At 47.8% G+C, this 18,581-nt stretch overlaps 1 protein-coding gene across 1 annotated transcript; it reads left to right on the top strand.

The window, feature by feature from the left end:
• Positions 1-1,671: 1,671 nt before the first annotated feature.
• THY1 (Thy-1 cell surface antigen) lies at positions 1,672-17,905 on the top strand. Its single transcript, XM_081843231.1, has 4 exons — positions 1,672-1,798; positions 9,802-9,875; positions 10,699-11,037; positions 17,762-17,905. The coding sequence occupies exons 2-4, from the start codon at positions 9,839-9,841 to the stop codon at positions 17,872-17,874; spliced, it is 489 nt and encodes a 162-aa protein (XP_081699357.1). The 5' UTR covers positions 1,672-1,798; positions 9,802-9,838; the 3' UTR covers positions 17,875-17,905.
• Positions 17,906-18,581: the final 676 nt, after the last annotated feature.

Below are 18,581 nucleotides of genomic sequence, written 5' to 3'. Positions count from 1 at the left end.
GGCTGGGGGTCAGAGGTGGGTGCTGGGTCTCAAACAGCTGAAGATCTTCATGATGGCACACAGCAGTTCTTTGCGGTTTCCGGCAGAGGTCTGAGCCCCACCCCACCCCAAACTCCTTGTTGATGTCTCGTATGAGTTGTTGCACATCTAATTTGGTGCTGATCCACAGAAATGTGCCAATGCTATGGTTGCCAACTTTTCAAACGACCCCCACGGCTGTGCCTTTCACAGGAGTTTTGATTTTCAAATGTTAGCAGGGTTATCTGCACCCCTTTTGAGATCTGTGGACCACGTTTCTCTTGAAGGAACAGAGAGCAGAGCTGTTTGTGTCTTTTTTTTCCAGTTAGCAGGCCTGGCTGGGCTTGGTTGGCAGGTGCCGGCAATGTATGCTGACTCAGTCCTTAAGCTTTCCCAGAGACACACACAGAACTGGAAAGCACCATACGGTCTCCTTTCGAGCAACTTCTGCAGATTTGCAGAAACAGCCAGACTCATTGTGCTTAACTAACACACAGTTTCCAGGAAAAGACTCGCATCAGTTGAGGAATTCAATAAGGTTTTATTGGAATTCTAAGGTTTTATTGTGTGCAGACAAGATTCCTTTTTTGGTCTTTGACATGATTTTCTTTGACAATAAGTTGTGGGAAACACTCTACAAATGTTCACGAAACAAGACTAGGACAATGAGCAGTGTTGGGCTCTGCCTCCCCCCTCCCCCTTGCCAGATTTCCAATCCTCAGCTGATGAATTGCAGTTACAAACCAAGTCTGGCTGGGCAAAAGATTGTTATGGAGAAGCTAGTAAAAGGTAAAGGGAACCCTGACCATTAGGTCCAGTCGTGGCCGACTCTGCGGTTGCGGCGCTCATCTCGGTTTACTGGCCGAGGGAGCCGGCGTACAGCTTCCAGGTCATGTGGCCAGCATGACTAAGCCACTTCTGGCAAACCAGAGCAGCGCACAGAAACGCTATTTACCTTTCCGCAACGCCATTTACCTTTCCGCCATAGCAGTACCTATTTATCTACTTGCACTTTGACATGCTTTCGAACTGCTAGGTTGGCAGGAGCAGGGACCGAGCAACGGGAGCTCACCCAGCTGCGGGGATTCAAACTGGCAACCTTCTGATTGGCAAGTCCTAGGCTCTGTGGTTTAACCCACAGCGCCAGCCGCGTCCCTCCCACGGAGAAGCTACCTGAGCAGTAAAATTGGGGAGACAAGCCAAAGGCATCAGCTTGGGTCCTTGGGGGGGGGGTCAAGAGTGATGGAGCAGGCCTTAGCTTAGCACAATGGCGGGGGGTTGATGAGGGATGGGCACTGGCTGGGCCTGGTAAGCGCTGAGGAAGGCAGGACGGGGCACCAGGTTGGTGAGATAAAGGTAGGAGATACAGGTTGCCCCATAACCACCCATGGAATCTGCATTTGTGGAGATCAGCCTAACGTCTTCTGGGAAGCTCTCAAGTAGAACCTGAGCCCACCAACCAACCTGAGCCCTCTCCCCAACTGCGGGTTCCTAAAACTGAGGCACACCTGAGAGATGCAGACCAGCCACCACGGCTGTCACTTCCGCCTCTCCTTCCCGGCCGTGGACCACGTGGCGTGGGAGGGGGCTCCAGAAGCTGCTGAAGGCGCTCGCCCCACCCCTGCAGAGAAGTCCGCTTTGTACCGCAGGGGGTGGGGCTGCGTGGGCGGGGCGTGTCCCGGAGCCCCGCCCCTCCTCCCTGTCGCCTCGTGCAGCAGTCTCTCGCCTTGCCCCAGACTGCAGGAGCCAGAGACGCGCAGCATTCTCGCTCCGGACGCAGGTAACGGGGCTTGCTTCTCGTTGGAGGAGCCCATCTCCAGGGTGGGGCGGCTGCAGGAGGAGGGTAGGGAGGAAAGGGGCTTCGGCGGGGAGCGGGATACCTCTGTCCCTTCTCCTGTTCATATTTTCTTGCCCCCACCCCCGGGAAATTTTGGAGACGTGAGGCCGCAGAACCGGAGGCGGAGGGTGGGGTGCGCGATGAAGAGAGGTGGAAGAAGATGGAGTAGGAAAGGTGGGATGGAGGAAAGGAGCGGCTAACCGCCCTGGGGAAATGAACGCACGAATAAAAAAAGACTGCATTCCTTTGCGCAAAGGTACAAGCACAGCGCTTACTCGTGAGCAAACGTGCCCAAGATTGCTCTGTTAGGGAGAGACAGAGCCGAGGAAGAAAGAGATGAGCATGGAGGAGGAAAGAGGAGAGTGGAGAAGCAACGAAGGTGGAGGAGAATAGTTCTGGGATGCAGGCAAGGGCAGGGAAAGGGGGATGGAGAAGATCTCGCTTGAAGCGGGGAGCGATGCCCTGCAAAGGAGCAGGATTTCCAGACGGACGTAGTCGACGGGTGGGACTCTTGCAGCAAAAACATCAAGGAGTCTCCTGTCACCTTAGAGTCTAACCCTTTTATTGAGCTTTTGTGGACCAGACTCCGCTTCCCCAGAGAAAAGGACGGCAAAGGGGGCAGGGTTGGGTCTCTTACGCTTTTGCTTCCTCTGCCTTAGTGACCCTCTCGGGTCCCCTCTGACGCAGCAGCAGCCCCGGAGGGCGACACCATTGGGCGCTGCCATCTTTCTCATCACCCTAGAGCTTTGCTTGGTATTCTTATGAGGGTCTCCCTGTGGGAGGGGGCTGCCACCCCGCCCTTCCTCTTGCAGATTTGCCCGTTCTTCCGCCTTACAGACCCCACCGCCACATGCAGAAAGTGTTGGGAGGGAGGGGGAGAAATTCGTCGCCTGCCCAGAAATGCGTGTGTGTGGAAGAGAGGCTGTACTGATGGAACGGATCCGGCATCCGATTTCCAAGACTGCCTAACGCGGGCATACTTGCTGTATCAGCGCCACATGGCTTTGGGGGGGGGGTTGCTGCAGTATCCCCCACAGGGTAGAGAGCCGTTGCCCTCGAACCAGTAACCTGATCTCCTTGGGTGGCGGACTCCAGCTGGGTGTCAGGAGCGCTGCGGTCACCGCGCCAAGGTCTAGGAATGTGGAAAACGCAGGTGCAGTCTGGGAAGGCTGGGTGCGGGACATGGCGGTGCCGCAGACCCTGTGCCAAGCGCTCTGCTGGCGAGGCTTTTTCCGCAGCTGCCTGTTCTGCAAGGGCAGCACCTTAGCCAGCCCTGCAGCAGCATCACGGTGGACTGCATTGCTGGTGCAGTCTAGACTGGTCCTTCGATTTCCTGTAGGGTAGGCGTTATTAAAGTGGGGGGCAAGGAAGCATCAGCACAGGCTGTTGTTGTTGTTCAGGCTGTGGCTTGCCAGATCTGCAGGCTGGCTGCAACTGACAGCAGTTTGGTCTGTCTCTTTAGCTGGTGACCAGGGAGGAACCTTCTCCAGGTCAGCGCAGCTCCTTTATAGGAACATACAGCAGTCTTTACAATGAGCCATAGGTCTATGTAGCTCAGTACTGCCCACACTAAATGGCAGCAACTCTCGGGGGTTTCGGGCAGGAAATCCTGGGGAGCTGCTGCCAGTTGGTGTGGGATATACAGAGCTACATGGACCAATGATCTGGCTCAGTATCAGCCAGAACATTGGTCTGTCTAATTTAGTATAATCCGTTCTGCAGGCAGAAAACCACGCATAGGATTAGTGTTTTGGCTACACTCACTTGCAGTGGATTTTCAGGTGGGACATTTCCAGCCCTGCTTGGAGGTGCCAGGAAACTTTTGCGTGCAAAGAAAATGCTCTGCTACTCAGCTGCGCCACTTCCCCACAAACCCAGGACATCGCACAGCTCGAGAGAAATGGCCTAAACTAATTGCAGGGCTATGAATTATCCTACTGTCTGCCTTGAAAGACTTTATTTGTTCCGAGTGTTCACTGGGCTGGTTCTGCATAAACAGTGCACTCAGTCTATGCCCAGTGGTGCTATTCTTACAACATGGGTGTAGCTGACCAATCACGTCGGTTCTGCCAAATTTTGTCCTCGCTCAGGGCGCCATATTACCAAAGTCTGCTCCATACTGAGCGTGCCTATTGATGTAGGGTGGGGAGAGGGAGGGAAGCAGCAAGACAAAGGCAGGCTTGATATTAAATTAAGGCATGACCGTTAGGAAAAGGGGAGGAGTTGGGGTGTGCAGTAGATGGAAGCGGTTCGTGACAACAGATGCCCGTCTGACAAGCCCATGTCTGCCTCCTCCAAATTCCTATTTATCTTATTTAGTTATCCCACCATTCCTCCAAGGAACTCAAGGTGGCGTACATGCTTCTCTGCTTCCCCATTTTATCCGCACAACAACCCTGTGAGGTAGGCTAGGCTGAGAGACAACGATGAGCTCAAGGTCACACACCCTGTAAGCTTCAAGGCATGGTGGGAATTTGATCCCAGGTCCTAGTTGGGCAAACTAACCAGAAATACCACACTGGCTCTTAAATATTCCTTCTCATCTCCCTCTTCTCCACCTTTCCTCTCTTACATCCCCTTTCAGGGACCTTGGGAAGCTACCTGATATTGAGTCCCACGATTTGTCCATCCAGTTCTGTATTATCTACCCTGACTGGCAGCAGCTCTCCAGGGTTTCAGGCAGAGCTGCCTCCCAACCATACCTGGAGAAGCAGGGATGGGACCTGAGACCTTCTGCATGCAGATTAGAGGCTCTGCTGCTCAACTATGAGCGTAGCTCAGTGGTAGAGCATCTGCTTTGCATGCAGAAGGACCCAGGTTCAATCCCCGACATCTCCAAGGCTAGGAATGACCCTGTCTTTTAAACTCTGGAGAGCTGCTGCCAGTCAGTGTAAACAGTACTGAGCTAAATGGACCAATGGTCCGACTCAGTATAAGGCAGCATCCTATATCCCCCTCTTTCCATGAGCTTTAGTTTTACTAATTAGCAACCCAGTGGGTCTGCTTTGAAAGGGGGGAGGTAGACGGTGCTCTTGGAGCAAGTTAAAACCTTCTGCGTCCTTTTCTGATGCAAATCACACACACTCCTTTTCATATCTGTGTTTTTACTCCACAGAGCTAATAGCAGTGGTGGAGGGGTGGGGAGGAATTGGCAAAAGGTTACACCGGGGGGGGGGTCAATTAAACCCCCTTCCCCACAGCAGACCTTCCTGGGTTTTCAGAACAGCCGCTCACATACACAGCCCAACTGCTAACTCATTAAAAAAAATAATGGGTTGTGTCCTAATCCTCACTCTCCAGCATCAAAACTGCTTTGTCCCTGTGAGTCATCTTGTACTTCCCACCCCGGAAGTCAGCATGGGCAGCAGTTACTCAAAACAACAGAAGGGATAATTTTGGGGTACGGGGGGGGGAGCCTCTGCAGCTACAGAGGGGGGGGTGGTCCTTTGCAAGCTGATGGGTCACATCGGCTCAATTTCAATTTATTTATTTATTTGTTTGCTGCATTTATATCCCTCCTTCATCTTCTAAGGAACTCAGGGTGATGTACATGGGTTCTCCTCTCCCCCGTTTCATCCTCACAACAACTCTGTGAGGTGGATTAGGCTAAGAGAGGATGGCTGTCCCAAGGTCACCTAGTGGAGCTTCATGGCTGAGTGGGGATTCAAATGCAAAATCCTAAAAATACAGTGGTACCTCGGGTTAAGTACTTAATTCGTTCCGGAGGCCCGTTCTTAACCTGAAACTGTTCTTAACCTGAAGCACCACTTTAGCTAATGGGGCCTCCTGTTGTCGCCGCACCGCTGCTGCATGATTTCTGTTCTCATCCTGAAGCAAAGTTCTTAACCCGAGGTATTCTTTCTGGGTTAGCGGAGTCTGTAACCTGAAGCGTCTGTAACCCGAGATACCACTGTACAAAGTTAGCCCCTTGAGAAGGCTCTGGGTTGGGGAAGGGGCCGCTGTCACCCTCTGGATGTTACTGGTCTCCATCAGTCACAGAGGGCATGGCCAGTGGTTAGGGGTGATGGGAGTTATAGTTCAGGAATGGAGGTGGGGAATCTCAGGCCTGGCATAAGGCACTTTCCTGTGTTTTTGTTATGCAAAGTGGCTTTAGCTCAGTGGGAGAGCGTCTGCTTTGCATGCTGAAGGTCCCAGGTTCAATCCTTCACCCTGGCTTCTCCTTGTAGGGCTGGGAGAGGCCCCTGCCTGAAACCCCCATAATTGCAGACAATACAGAAATAAATGGACCAGTGCTCTGACTCAGTGGGAGGTAACTTTTACTGCTTAGTAAAGGTAAAAAGTAAAGGGACCCCTGACAATTAGGTCCAGTTGTGGCCGACTCTGCGGTTGCGGCGCTCATCTCACTTTACTGGCCGAGGGAGCCGGCGTACAGCTTCCAGGTCATGTGGCCAGCATGACTAAGCCGCTTCTGGTGAACCAGAGCAGCGCACGGAAATGCCATTTACCTTCCCGCCAGAGCAGTACCTATTTATCTACTTGCCCTTTGACGTGCTTTCAAACTGCTAGGTTGGCAGGAGCAGGGACCGAGCAACGGGAGCTCACCTCGTCACGGGGATTCAAACCACCGACCTTCTGATCGGCAAGTCCTAGGCTCTGTGGTTTAACTCACAGCGCCACCCACATCCCTTCTTACTGCTTAGTACTCTGGGTAAAAGAAAGAACGAAAATCAGAGTGGGAGACATCAGCACAGACCTTTTACAGAGAAAATGACCCCTGTTGCACTGCATATTCTCTCCTTGAGCTGCTGGCAATGCCTTCTGCCACTAGGGGTCCCCAGACTTTTGAGGGTTCCCAGGGAGGCATGTTTTGGCAGCGTGAGAAACTGCGATGGGCACCGTTGCCATGTGGGCTTGACAAATCACGAAGACAAAAAAATATGGGTCACCTAGATGGTGGCACACGGAAAACAATGCAAAAAGGCAAAACACGTGTTCACACCCTGTCTCCCCCCGCTCTCCGGAAATGCACAATGCGCTCTCTAAAAAACAATAAAACATTAAAAGCCAGGCAAACCTCACAAACATGCACACTCCAGCCTGCCTGAGACAGCAAAACCCATATGCCAAAATCAAAACCCCAAAACAGGCAGCACTCAAAGGACCTTGTCTTGTATATCTGCCCCCCAAAGCAAAACTTTGTACAGGTATGAATGAGGAAACAAGCGAAATAAAAGTGTAGAAAGCAGCCTCCTTATCAGGTCCTTCTAGCCTAGCATTGTCTGCACTGACTGGCAGCTCTCCAGGATCTCCAACAGAGAAAGGCCTTCCGCACCACAGTAGCTACTCGATCCTCTTAACTGGAGTTGTGGCCGTTCAAGCCTGAGGCCTTGGTAGAAGGCATGTGTGCAGTGAGTCGAGACCTCCTTCCCTCCCCTTGCAGCAGAGACCAGCAAGAAAGGTATAGAAGGAGGCAAAAGACCCCAAACCCTTTGACTGCCACAGCAAAAGAGCACAGGCCTAAAATAATTGCATAGCTTTCTGCTTCTTTGCCCTGCCTCTATTTCCGTCCCGCCGCTGTTGTTTGCCCCTGTGTCTTATTGTAAGCCCCTTGGGTTCAGGGACCTGTCAGACCTGTGCCTTCTAAAGCAACCGGGTTGTAAAGCTCAGGGAGGTTTGTTCAGGTATCCTGCTTTCAGTGCTGCAGGGAGGGGACAGCATAAAGCAGAGAGCCCTTGTGCATGTGCAGAGGGCTCATCCTTCCTTACTCCAGTCCTGATGTATCTGGGATTATGAGGAACTGTCTTTCAGACTGTGCAACTTTCTAAGAAAGGCTGGAGTCTCCAGAGAGTCTTTCTGAAGACAAAGCTGGGCAGGGGCGGGGTGTTTTGAGGCCCAGATTGACTCCAGCTACAAAAGCTGAAGCTGCTGAAAAGACTTGTGGGCTGGGGTATCGTTTAGAGCTTTTTGTTACTGTTTTTGATCTCAATCTTTCAGTATCTTGATTTTTAGATCTTACGATTTGTATGGAAATTTGGTTGTCTACTTTTGGGTGTGCTTTGTTTATTGTTTATGAGTACTTTTGTTATGTTTGTAATTATGTAAATCACTTTGTGAGCCACCTTGAGCATAGTTTTAACTATGGAAAGATAGCATACAAATAAGATGATGATGGTGAAGAAGAAGAAGAAGAAGAAGAAGAAGAAGAAGAAGAAGAAGAAGAAGAAAGCGAGTTGGGGTGGGGGAAGAACCAAGCTTTTTTGCCATCTTCCTGAAACGAGAAGAACAGGCAGTGGCTAGGAGCCAAGTGACAATAGGTTTTTCAAAGCCAGATGAAAGACTGGAGTTGAAATCATTCTCCTTGCCAAAGGAGCAAGCCAACTGCTAGCAGCTGTGAAACCCTTGATGGATCTGCCAATACTGATGCAATGAAATCTAAGTTTTGTGTTTGTACAGCAGGCTGCACGCCCCTCTCTAACCTGCATCCAGGCAAGCAAGAGGTGTGCTCAGAGTTCAAAGACAAATTCCAGCCAGGCAAAAGCTTTCACAGATTATGTGGAACAAGGCCGGCAGGGGGTGTGGCCTGGAGAGAGGAGTGGCTAGTGAAGAGACAGAGCTTGAATCATAGAATCAAAGAATTGTAGAGTTGGCAGGGACCCTGGAGGCTCATCTAGTCTAACCCTTTGAAGTTCAGGAATCTTTTGCCCAACATGGGATTCAAACCCTTGACCCTGAGATTAAGAGTCTCATGCTCTAGTGACTGAGCCATTCTGAAGAGAACCCCAAGGCCTGATAGACATCCTGGAGGGCCTCATTCAGCCCCTAGGTCTGAGGTTCCACTCCCCTCCTCTATACCGTCCTTCAGCCATGCCAGAAGGGGCAATAATATCCCACTGAGAGACGCTTTTGATGGCTGCCCCACGACTAGAGGCTTCCTTCTTCTGGAGGTTCTAGAGTAACCTCTAGGAACATTGGGTCTGGGTTGGCAGAGAGAGAACGTATTTCTGAGTCAGTGTCCTTCCTTCTGTGGGCCAGAGGCAAGTGTGGAGCAGCCCAGTCTGGGGTTTTCCTGGTTCCAAACTGTGTTGTGTCGGAGACTTGGGAGGAAAGGTGGAAAAGACTTAAGGAGGATGCAGGGTTTTCGCAAAGCCAACCGCATGGAACCAAAGGCTGCTGGGAGGCAGAACATGCACAGCAGCAATTCCCTATAGCAGGAGCAGGAAACCGTTTTGACCTCTGAGGCCACATAACATGGGTGGGCAGGGCCAGAGGCAAAAGTAGATGGGGCAATGAATGCAAATTTTACTCGGTGGACACAGCAGGGTTTGCTTCTGAGCAGATACACCTGAGATGGCACTGCTTTGCTCATGTGGTTTAATACTTAGGGGTGGTGAGAGAGTTTGTGCTGCTTCTAAGGCATCGTGCTATCTGCTGGAGCCTAGCTGAAGAGGCTGGTGGGAGTAGGGACATAGAAATGCAGAGTGGAGGATTCTGCTAAAATGATTAATAAGTTCATTGTTCCCATGTACCCCAGAAGTGTCTAGAAGAGGCTATCTATCTATCTATCTATCTATCTATCTATCTAAAAGCCCCTCTTTTGCCAAAAAGGCACACTCTCTCCATCTGCCTGTCTCACTCTCTGCTTCCTCACCCATCTCTTTGGCATCTTTCCCCACTGCAGGAGTCTTAGAATGACTCATCCCCAACTTAGCTCACCCAGCACTGACTCATGGTTTCTGCTGCAGGGAGAGAAGGGCCAGGTGGAGGGGAATCAAGGGCCTGAGGCGGGAAGCAAGGGATGTATGGCGTGTGTTATCTGTGTGTGCGCGCTAGGGAACTGCAGGGCCTCTCCCCCAAATCTAGCTCCTGCTTTTTAATAAGCTTCAGACCACGAGACCGACTGTGTTCAGCTAGAATAATTTTTGACAATTCCCCTTTTGCCCTCCCAGTCCCATCTCTATATGATCGGGTGCCTTTTCTACTCCTAGATTCCTCCCACGCTCCACACCATAGACCGAAAAGAAGATGAAGTCCACCATTGGTATTGCAGTCCTTGTGACAGGTAAAACTCATTGCCTTGTACTGATGTCAAGGGTGCCACTTCCTTACATGAAAAGTTTTTTTTTTAAATAATAATAATGCCTTGGTTCTCAAACGCCTTGGTACTCAAACAACTTGGAACCCAAACATTGCAAACCTGGAAGTAAGTGTTCCGGTTTGTGAACTTTCTTCGGAAGCCAAACATGCTCCGTTTTGAGTGTTACGCTTCCATTCTGAGTGCCACACTTCTGTTTCGAGTTTTACGCTGAGATCTGCCTGTTTTTGCTGTTTATTTTGCGATTTTGCAGCTCTTTTTTGTTTTGTTTTTGTGACTGTGTGCAACCCAGTTCAGCTACTGATCGATCAGTTGATTGTGCGACTGCAGTACATTGTTTATTGCTTTCGTTTGATGGATCAGTGGTCTCGTTAGACACTAAAATTCATGTTAAATTGCTGCTTTAGGGATTGTTTTTAAAAGTCTGGAACAGATTCATCCGTTTTGCATTACTTCCTATGGGAAAGAGTGCCTTGGTTTTGGAACGCTTTGGTTTTGGAACAGACCTCTGGAACGGATTACGTTTGAGAACCAAGGTACCATTGTAAATGAATCAAAACAATAGAAAACAGCCCCCCCCCAAAGGAGGTGGTGTCCTTGCAGTGACCCAGAAAGAGAGACCCGAAAGGGATGCTCCCCTTTGATGAGTTAATTAACTTAACTTGATGGATTAAAAATGCTCTTGTTGTATTAATTTCACCTCCTAACTGATGAGGCTGCAGGGATTGCAGCTCAGCTCTGCAGATCATTGTTTCTCCCTGTGTTGGTGAAAACTTCTTGCCTTCCTCAGTGCTCCAAGTTGCTCGCTGCCAAAGGATTAGAAGCCTGACCGCTTGCATGAGCGACCAAAGCCTGCGCTTGGACTGTGCATACGAAAAGAAGACCGCGAATGCCCTGAGCTATGACTTCCGCCTGAGCAGGGATGCCGGCGTGGGGGTTGTTGTTGCCAGCAACCAGAACGTCCCCAACGCCATGTACAAGAACCGGGCCAACGTCACTGTGTCCAACAACCTGGTGTGCCTTCACCTCGCGGGCTTCACCACCGCCGATGAGGGAACCTATGTGTGCAGGCTGAAGATCACCAACGATTATGAGGATAACCAGATGAAAAACATCTCAGTTTTCAAAGGTGAGCAGGAGGCCTGGATGCAAGGCAGGAAAAGAATTCAGAGGAGCTGGTCTTGGTCCTGAAACGGGGTGGATGGGTGGGAGAGAAATTCAATCTCGTTTGCATCTTAACAAGAAACTTCCCAATTCACAATTAGACCAGAACACAGCTATCCTTCAAAATTCACACTTCTCCAAATTTTGCAGTATGGTTCTTTAGCCGAATAATGTGCACAGAAATGGAAATCCTGGAGATAACTGTGGGAATGTTCTGGGGTGCAGGAGAGGATATATTGACTAATTATATCCTTATCCAACTTGTACTAACAAGTTCCCAAAATATCAGCAGAGTTTATAGACATTCCCCTTTAAGTTCGCAACGGTAACGCTTGCACAGGTTCGCTAGAACCTCTATAATAATTACTCTGGTAATTTCCCCTTTGTTCCCTCTTAAAATACAAGACACGACACAGTCTTTATAAAAGTATAAAAGAGTTTACTCACGTTCTGTTCACAATATGATCCCAGAAGGTAGGCAGGCTTAAAAAGGTTACATGCAGTTAGAATCTATCTTGTAGCAAAATATTACTGTCCTCTCTTGGCTGGGAGCCAAGAGGGCATGTTGCTCCTTCAGAAGATGAAGATGGCAGAGAGGCAAGAGGCAAGAGGCAAGAGGCAAGAGGCAAGAGAGGGAGTGGCTGCCTGCCCTGTGCTTTTATCATTACCTGCACAGGTGAGGCCACACCCACCTCTGGTCACATGCGGAGGAAGTCCGTCCCCAGGAAGTTTACCTGCTTGCTGGACAGACATCCCTCCCCATGCTCTAACATGTACACTCTAGGAATGTTGTCATTGACTGCTCCTGTGTTTACATCCCACATACCCCTTCTCAGGCAATACAACATACACAAAACATAAACAACTTTATTCAACCACCCAGAGTCCCAGCTTGACACGTAGATTCTGGAAACTCTCTCTTGGTAGGGGTTTCGTCAGGATGTCAGCAGTCATCTCTTGGGTGCTGCAGTAGGATAGTTCCACAAGTCCATCCTGGATCATCTGGCGTATGTAGTGGTATTTAACCCCAATGTGTTTTGTTCTGGCCAGGAACTTCTCACTCTGCGTCAGCTTCAGGCAACTTTGATTGTCCTCTAGCAAGCTGACAGGCCCTTTTCTCACCAACCCAAAGTCCTTTATGAGTTGATCAAGCCAGGCGATCTCTCTGCAGGCTTCTGTTGCTGCAACGTATTCTGATTCTGTGGAAGATAATGCTACACAGCTCTGTTTATAACTGCCCCATGAAACAGGTCCATCACCAAACATGAAAACATGACCACTTGTTGATTTATAATCAGCATTATCCCCAGCCCAATCCGCATCAGTATACCCAACCAACTTAGGGTCTCTGACGGCTGGTAACCTTAATTTACAATTCATGGTACCCTTCAAATATCGCACCACCCTCTTTACACCTGCCCAATCATGCTCAGTGGGAGAATTCACTTTTCTGCTAAGAATCCCCACAGCATTAGCTAAGTCAGGTCTACATGTGGTAACTAAATACAAAAGTTTACCAATCGCCGACCTGTAGTCATTGTTGTCTGGCAACTGCTTCGAATCCTGCTGATTCTTCAGGAAGTCAGTAGCCATCGGTGTAGCAACTGGATGTGCGTCTTGCATCTGCATGTGCTCAATCAGCTTGTGGATCTTCTGTCTTTGGCTGAGAAGAAATGAGCCGTCCTCTTCTCTTTCCACCTGGATCCCGAGGTAGTACTGGACATCTCCTAGCTCCTTGACCTCCACCTCTTTGCTAAGGTGTTTTACTATCTGTGTATAGTCTTTCTCACTTGCTGTGGCAATAATCAGGTCATCAACAAATGCTAAGATATATGAGAATTGTCCATTATTTGACTTACTGTACAAGCACTTGTCAGCGTCGCCTTGCTTGTACCCAAGTTGCGTCAGCATTTTATGCAACTTCTGGTTCCAGGCTCTAGCAGCCTGTTTAAGTCCATAAAGTCCTTTCTGCAGTTTGCACACTAAATGTGCCTCATGTGGTTTCACAAAACCTTTGGGCTGTTTCATATAGATTTCTTCAGAAATCTGCCCGTGTAGAAAAGCGGTAGCAATGTCTATGTGTTTCACTCTCATTTTCTTGGAGGCTGCAATGCTTAAAAGCATTCTTACGCTGCTGTACCTCACAGTTGGTGCAAAAACTTCATCATAATCTTCACCAAAACGCTGTGAAAATCCCTGTGCTACAAGTCTAGCTTTGTAGCGCTGCACTTCTCCTTCTGACCCCTTCTTAACCTTGAAAACCCATTTACTGCCAATGGCCTTCTTACCGGGAGGCAGCTCAGTGAGTGTCCAGGTCTTGTTCTGATGCAGTGCATCCATCTCCTCCTGCGCGGCCTTCCTCCAGAGACTGGCTTCTACAGCTGGCATCTCCTGTATCTCTTCCCAAGTGGAAGGTTCCTGTGGAAACGCCGACCCTGCAAAGTAGGACAACCGTAATGGTGGGACACCTTTGTTGGTTCTGGACGAGCGTCTGACCTCTGGTTCTGGGACCGCATCAGCTTCCTCATCCTCCTCCAACGCAGGCATGTCCCCATCTGAGTCCTCATCTTCGTCTCTGGTGCCGCCAGGGTTCTGGTCCTCTGCGTCTTCTGGTGTGTCGCCTGTAGGGGGCGCTGTAACACTTGAAGGCAGATTATTACTTTGTGGGGTCTCAAAAGGGAAATATACAAATTCTTGAGTCCTTTCTGACTCATCAGAAGAATCCACAACAGTGTTCTTAGTGTCTACTTTTCCATTTTCATCAAAATAAACCGCATGGTATGCATTTGTCTTACCAGTTTGTAAGTCCATAATTCTATATCCTTTGCCTCCAGAGGCGTATCCCACAAGGATACCTGCTTTTGCCCTGGAGTCAAGCTTGTGTCTGTGTTCCTTGGGCACGTGGAAGTAACACGGACTTCCAAACACACGTATGTGTGACAGATTGGGAGCTTTCCCATGCCAAAGTTCAAATGGTGTGCGCTCTGCACCTTTAGTTGGCAGTCTATTGTGCAAATAGACCGATGTGTACACTCCTTCGGCCCACAGCTTCTGTGGCAAACATGCATCCTTTAGCATGCACCTTGTCATGTCCATAATGGACCTAAACTTTCTCTCAGCTATGGCATTCTGCTGTGGTGTGTAAGGAATTGTGGTTACATGTGCAATTCCTTCCTTGGCCAGGAGAGCCTGCATTTCATTTGAGCAGTACTCACCTCCATTGTCGCTCATTAGCACAGCTGGAGCTCTTTGGAATTTATTCTTGACCATGGCAATGTATTCCTGGAGCTTGTCCACTGTCTCACTCTTCTCTTTGAGGAAATACACAACACAAAATCTTGAAAAGTCATCCAGAAATATTAAAATATATCTATTCTTTCCCAGTGAGGGAACACTCATGGGTCCACATATGTCAGTGTGCACTATGTCAAGCACTTTGTTGCTTCTTTGTTCTGCACAACGTGGAAATGAAGGTTTTACAGCCTTCTCAGTAATACAGCTTATGCACTTTGCTGGAGCTTTGTTGCTCTGCTTTACCTGCAAACCTCTTACAAGATCTCTTTTCTGTAGATCCAGAATGACGTTGGTGTCTCTATGTCCAAGCCTTCTGTGCCACAGGTCCAGATCTGCTTCATCCTTCTGGCTGGAATGTGCCACTTTTGCAGACTGATTCTCTGAAAGATCAAGCTCATATACACTATTGATTAGCTCTGCTTGAGCAAACACTTTGCCATTTCTAGTCACCTTGCATTCTCCATTTCCAAATGTGATCTGGAAACCTTTCTTGTCCAGTGTGGACACGCTGATTAAATTGCAGCTCAGCTCTGGTACATACAAAACTCTAGAGATTGTGTTCTCAATGCATTCATTGTTTATATTGCATTTCAGACTCATGGAACCTGCACCTTTTGCTTTAACAATGTTCCCATCTGCAATTTCAATTTCAGATCCTTCTTCATCATTTATCTCATTAAAATAGTCCTTTTTATATGAAAAATGTGAGCTGGCACCTGAATCAATTATCCATTTATTACGTCTATTTTCACGATTCTGGACAGCTAAATTCCTTTCTTGCAGTAGCCATGTGCATTCGCATTTCCCCTTCTTTTCCCTTTTGGCTGAAAGGGGTGGGGTTTCTTGGCTTTAGGAGCCTTGCAATTCTTTGCAATGTGTCCTTCTTTGTTACAATTGAAACAAATCACTTTCTTAGGCATCTCTTTGGACTTTGTACATTGCCTAGATGCATAACTGCTGTCCTTGCTTCTAGCATTTCTCACTGGAGATTCAGCTCTATCTCTGCATTCTTCTTTTAAATAACCAATCAAGTCTTTAAAAGTCAGACCTTGTCTATGATCCATCAAACTTACAAATGCGCTAAAGCGTGGTCCAAGTGATGATAACAAAAATGCTATCTTTGTATCTTCATCAAAAGCTTTGGGAGTCAAATCAATTCTTTGAATAATCTCAGTAAACTTGTTGATGTGCTCTGTGAATTCCTGTTTTGAATTCATCCTCACTCTGGTTAATTTACACACCAAGTTTCTGAAGCAGTTTATGCTAGATTCTCCATACACGCGCTCAATATCTCTTAAGATTTGAGATGCATCATCTGTACTATTTATTAATGATAGCTGCTCATCACGAAGTCCACTCAAAATTATGTGTCTAGCTTCGCTGTTCATGCGTTTCCAAGCACTTATCTTGGCTAAATCGTCCTCAGTTGTTCCTGTAGGTTGAGGGTTTAAAGCTTCCAAAATGTGCTTATAATCTAAACATGCTATCAAGCGCTGCTTCCAGTGTATGAAATTGTGTTCATTCAGCACAGGCATTCCTAGCTTTGCATCACTATCAAAAGCTGCTCTAGCCATCTTAAAATCCAAAAATTTGAAAATTCTTCAAAATTTCAAAATTTCTCAAAATTTTAAAATCAAAATCTCAAAAATCTCAAAATTCAAAACAATTCTTCACTGCCTTGGGTCACTGTGAACTCTGAGGGAAGGGGGGGGTGCTTAATCCCCACTGCACAATGGAACAAAGGACCATGTGCTTACCAGGAAGTTAACTCAGAAAAATACTACTCAACTCAAAATCACAATCCAACGCAATCCTTCAAAAATACGCAGAAATATGCAATACTGGGCCCAATAACCCTTTGTGGGAATGTTCTGGGGTGCAGGAGAGGATATATTGACTAATTATATCCTTATCCAACTTGTACTAACAAGTTCCCAAAATATCAGCAGAGTTTATAGACATTCCCCTTTAAGTTCGCAACGGTAACGCTTGCACAGGTTCGCTAGAACCTCTATAATAATTACTCTGGTAATTTCCCCTTTGTTCCCTCTTAAAATACAAGACACGACACAGTCTTTATAAAAGTATAAAAGAGTTTACTCACGTTCTGTTCACAATATGATCCCAGAAGGTAGGCAGGCTTAAAAAGGTTACATGCAGTTAGAATCTATCTTGTAGCAAAATATTACTGTCCTCTCTTGGCTGGGAGCCAAGAGGGCATGTTGCTCCTTCAGAAGATGAAGATGGCAGAGAGGCAAGAGGCAAGAGGCAAGAGGCAAGAGGCAAGAGAGGGAGTGGCTGCCTGCCCTGTGCTTTTATCATTACCTGCACAGGTGAGGCCACACCCACCTCTGGTCACATGCGGAGGAAGTCCGTCCCCAGGAAGTTTACCTGCTTGCTGGACAGACATCCCTCCCCATGCTCTAACATGTACACTCTAGGAATGTTGTCATTGACTGCTCCTGTGTTTACATCCCACAATAACAAGCAAAAAAACCAGCACCTATTTTAGTGAAAACGAAACCAAAATTATTGTATTGTGGGAAGTTGCTGGCAAAAATGTGTATATTTGTCAAAATGGTGTAGCTGAAGAAATTCACACTAAACTGCTGTCAAACTTTGACGAACTTTTCTTTTTTAAGCGCAAATTGCTGCAGAATTGTGGAGAACTGGTATTAAAGCTGGATAAGAATGGGAAATTTGCAGAACCAAAAATGGATGGGTTTGCTCATCCATAAGGGTGGTGAACTGTGAATTCAAGCAAAGATGTTTATTGGGTTAGATTTAAGGCACGAGGCAAAGTGAACCTCCCAAATTCACAGGGGATGGAAGGGAGGGTAGAAATCAGGTAGGCACATTTTGGTGATTTATTTTGGGTTCATGACTTTATTTTCTTATCATCCTTATTAAGAATGGTACAATGAGTTAAAGTAAATAGAAAAAAATAAAAAGAATACATAAAAAACATTTTAAAGGGCAGAGGAAAACAACAACAAGAATATGACAATGAAATATAATTATGGTTACGGAACTATATAATATGTATGTAAATGGATAAACTTATGGTTTCCCTCAAGTCTACCTTGACTCATGGGTCATTATGGTTTTGATAAATACTTTCCAAATATCATTAGATTTGTCCATACATCATCTTCGACCAAAAGCGATCCATTTGTGGGTTGCAAGAGTTGTCATGTCATCTATCTATGACTTTACTGAATGATTCTGATAGACTGATTGCCTTTCCCAAGGTGATTTCCCTTTAAAAAAAAAAAAATGCTTAAACAAGCAGACGGCATAAAAGAGAAGGTGGGGATCCCCAGGCCCAGTGTTTTCATCAGGAAAACGAATGCAACCCTTTCCCCACGTCTGAATGCACCCTTTGTTTCTTGCAGACCGGCTGGAGAAATGCGCAGGAATCAGCCTCTTGATCCAAAACACCTCCTGGCTGCTGCTGCTGCTGCTCTCGTTGCCTCTCCTGCAAGCTGTGGATTTTGTGTCCCTGTAAAGAAGGAGAAGCAAGCAAAATGGGGAGAGGGAGGGAGGGAGGGAGGGAGGATGGGGAGAGCCAGCTCAGAGCGGACTTAAACCCAACAGAGCATCGTGGCCCTTTCCTTTTTTCATTGTTGTTCTTGTTCCAGAAAGAGGCAGCCGATAAGGAGGACGGTTTGACGCCAAACCCCGATTGTATCTCTTAATATTATCTCTCTATATCTCTATATAGCCGCATAGCTGATGAAAGTGACTGATTTGCGCTAAAAGCCAGTATCATGCCGCTACATTCAAGCAATGGGTCACCGGTGGGGACGGACAGGAAAAGGAGGGGGGGATCCTCAAGCATGGCAGAATTTATGTGCCACTGCCCTTTCTTTTTGTTTTGTCCCACCCCATGCCACCTTTGACTATTCCAGTTCCTCTCTTTTTTTGCCCACCTCCCCCAAATGTGCCCTGCTTTTTGGGGGTGCTGTTAGTCTTCTGCAGCTTAGTCTTAGAGACTCGAGGGAAGGAGGCAATGCCAGCGAACCTCAGCATGCTTTTTAAATTTTAAACCAAAGAGGTGCCCAGCAAAACGTAGAGGGGTCTGGCGGGGGGGGGGGTTCAGCCCCACATGGGCATGGAGCAGGGGTAGCCAACAGGATCTTAGACTCCAACTCCCATCAGCGCCCAGCCTGCTTGGCTGTTGACCAGGCATCATGGGAGTTGTGAGGGTGGCAG

The sequence above is a fragment of the Podarcis erhardii genome (assembly GCF_964252035.2).
Source record: "Podarcis erhardii genome assembly, chromosome: 16".
NCBI classification, from domain to species: Eukaryota; Metazoa; Chordata; class Lepidosauria; order Squamata; family Lacertidae; genus Podarcis; species Podarcis erhardii.
Note: the sequence above shows the minus strand (reverse complement) of the source record. Positions and strands in the feature narration are given on the sequence as shown.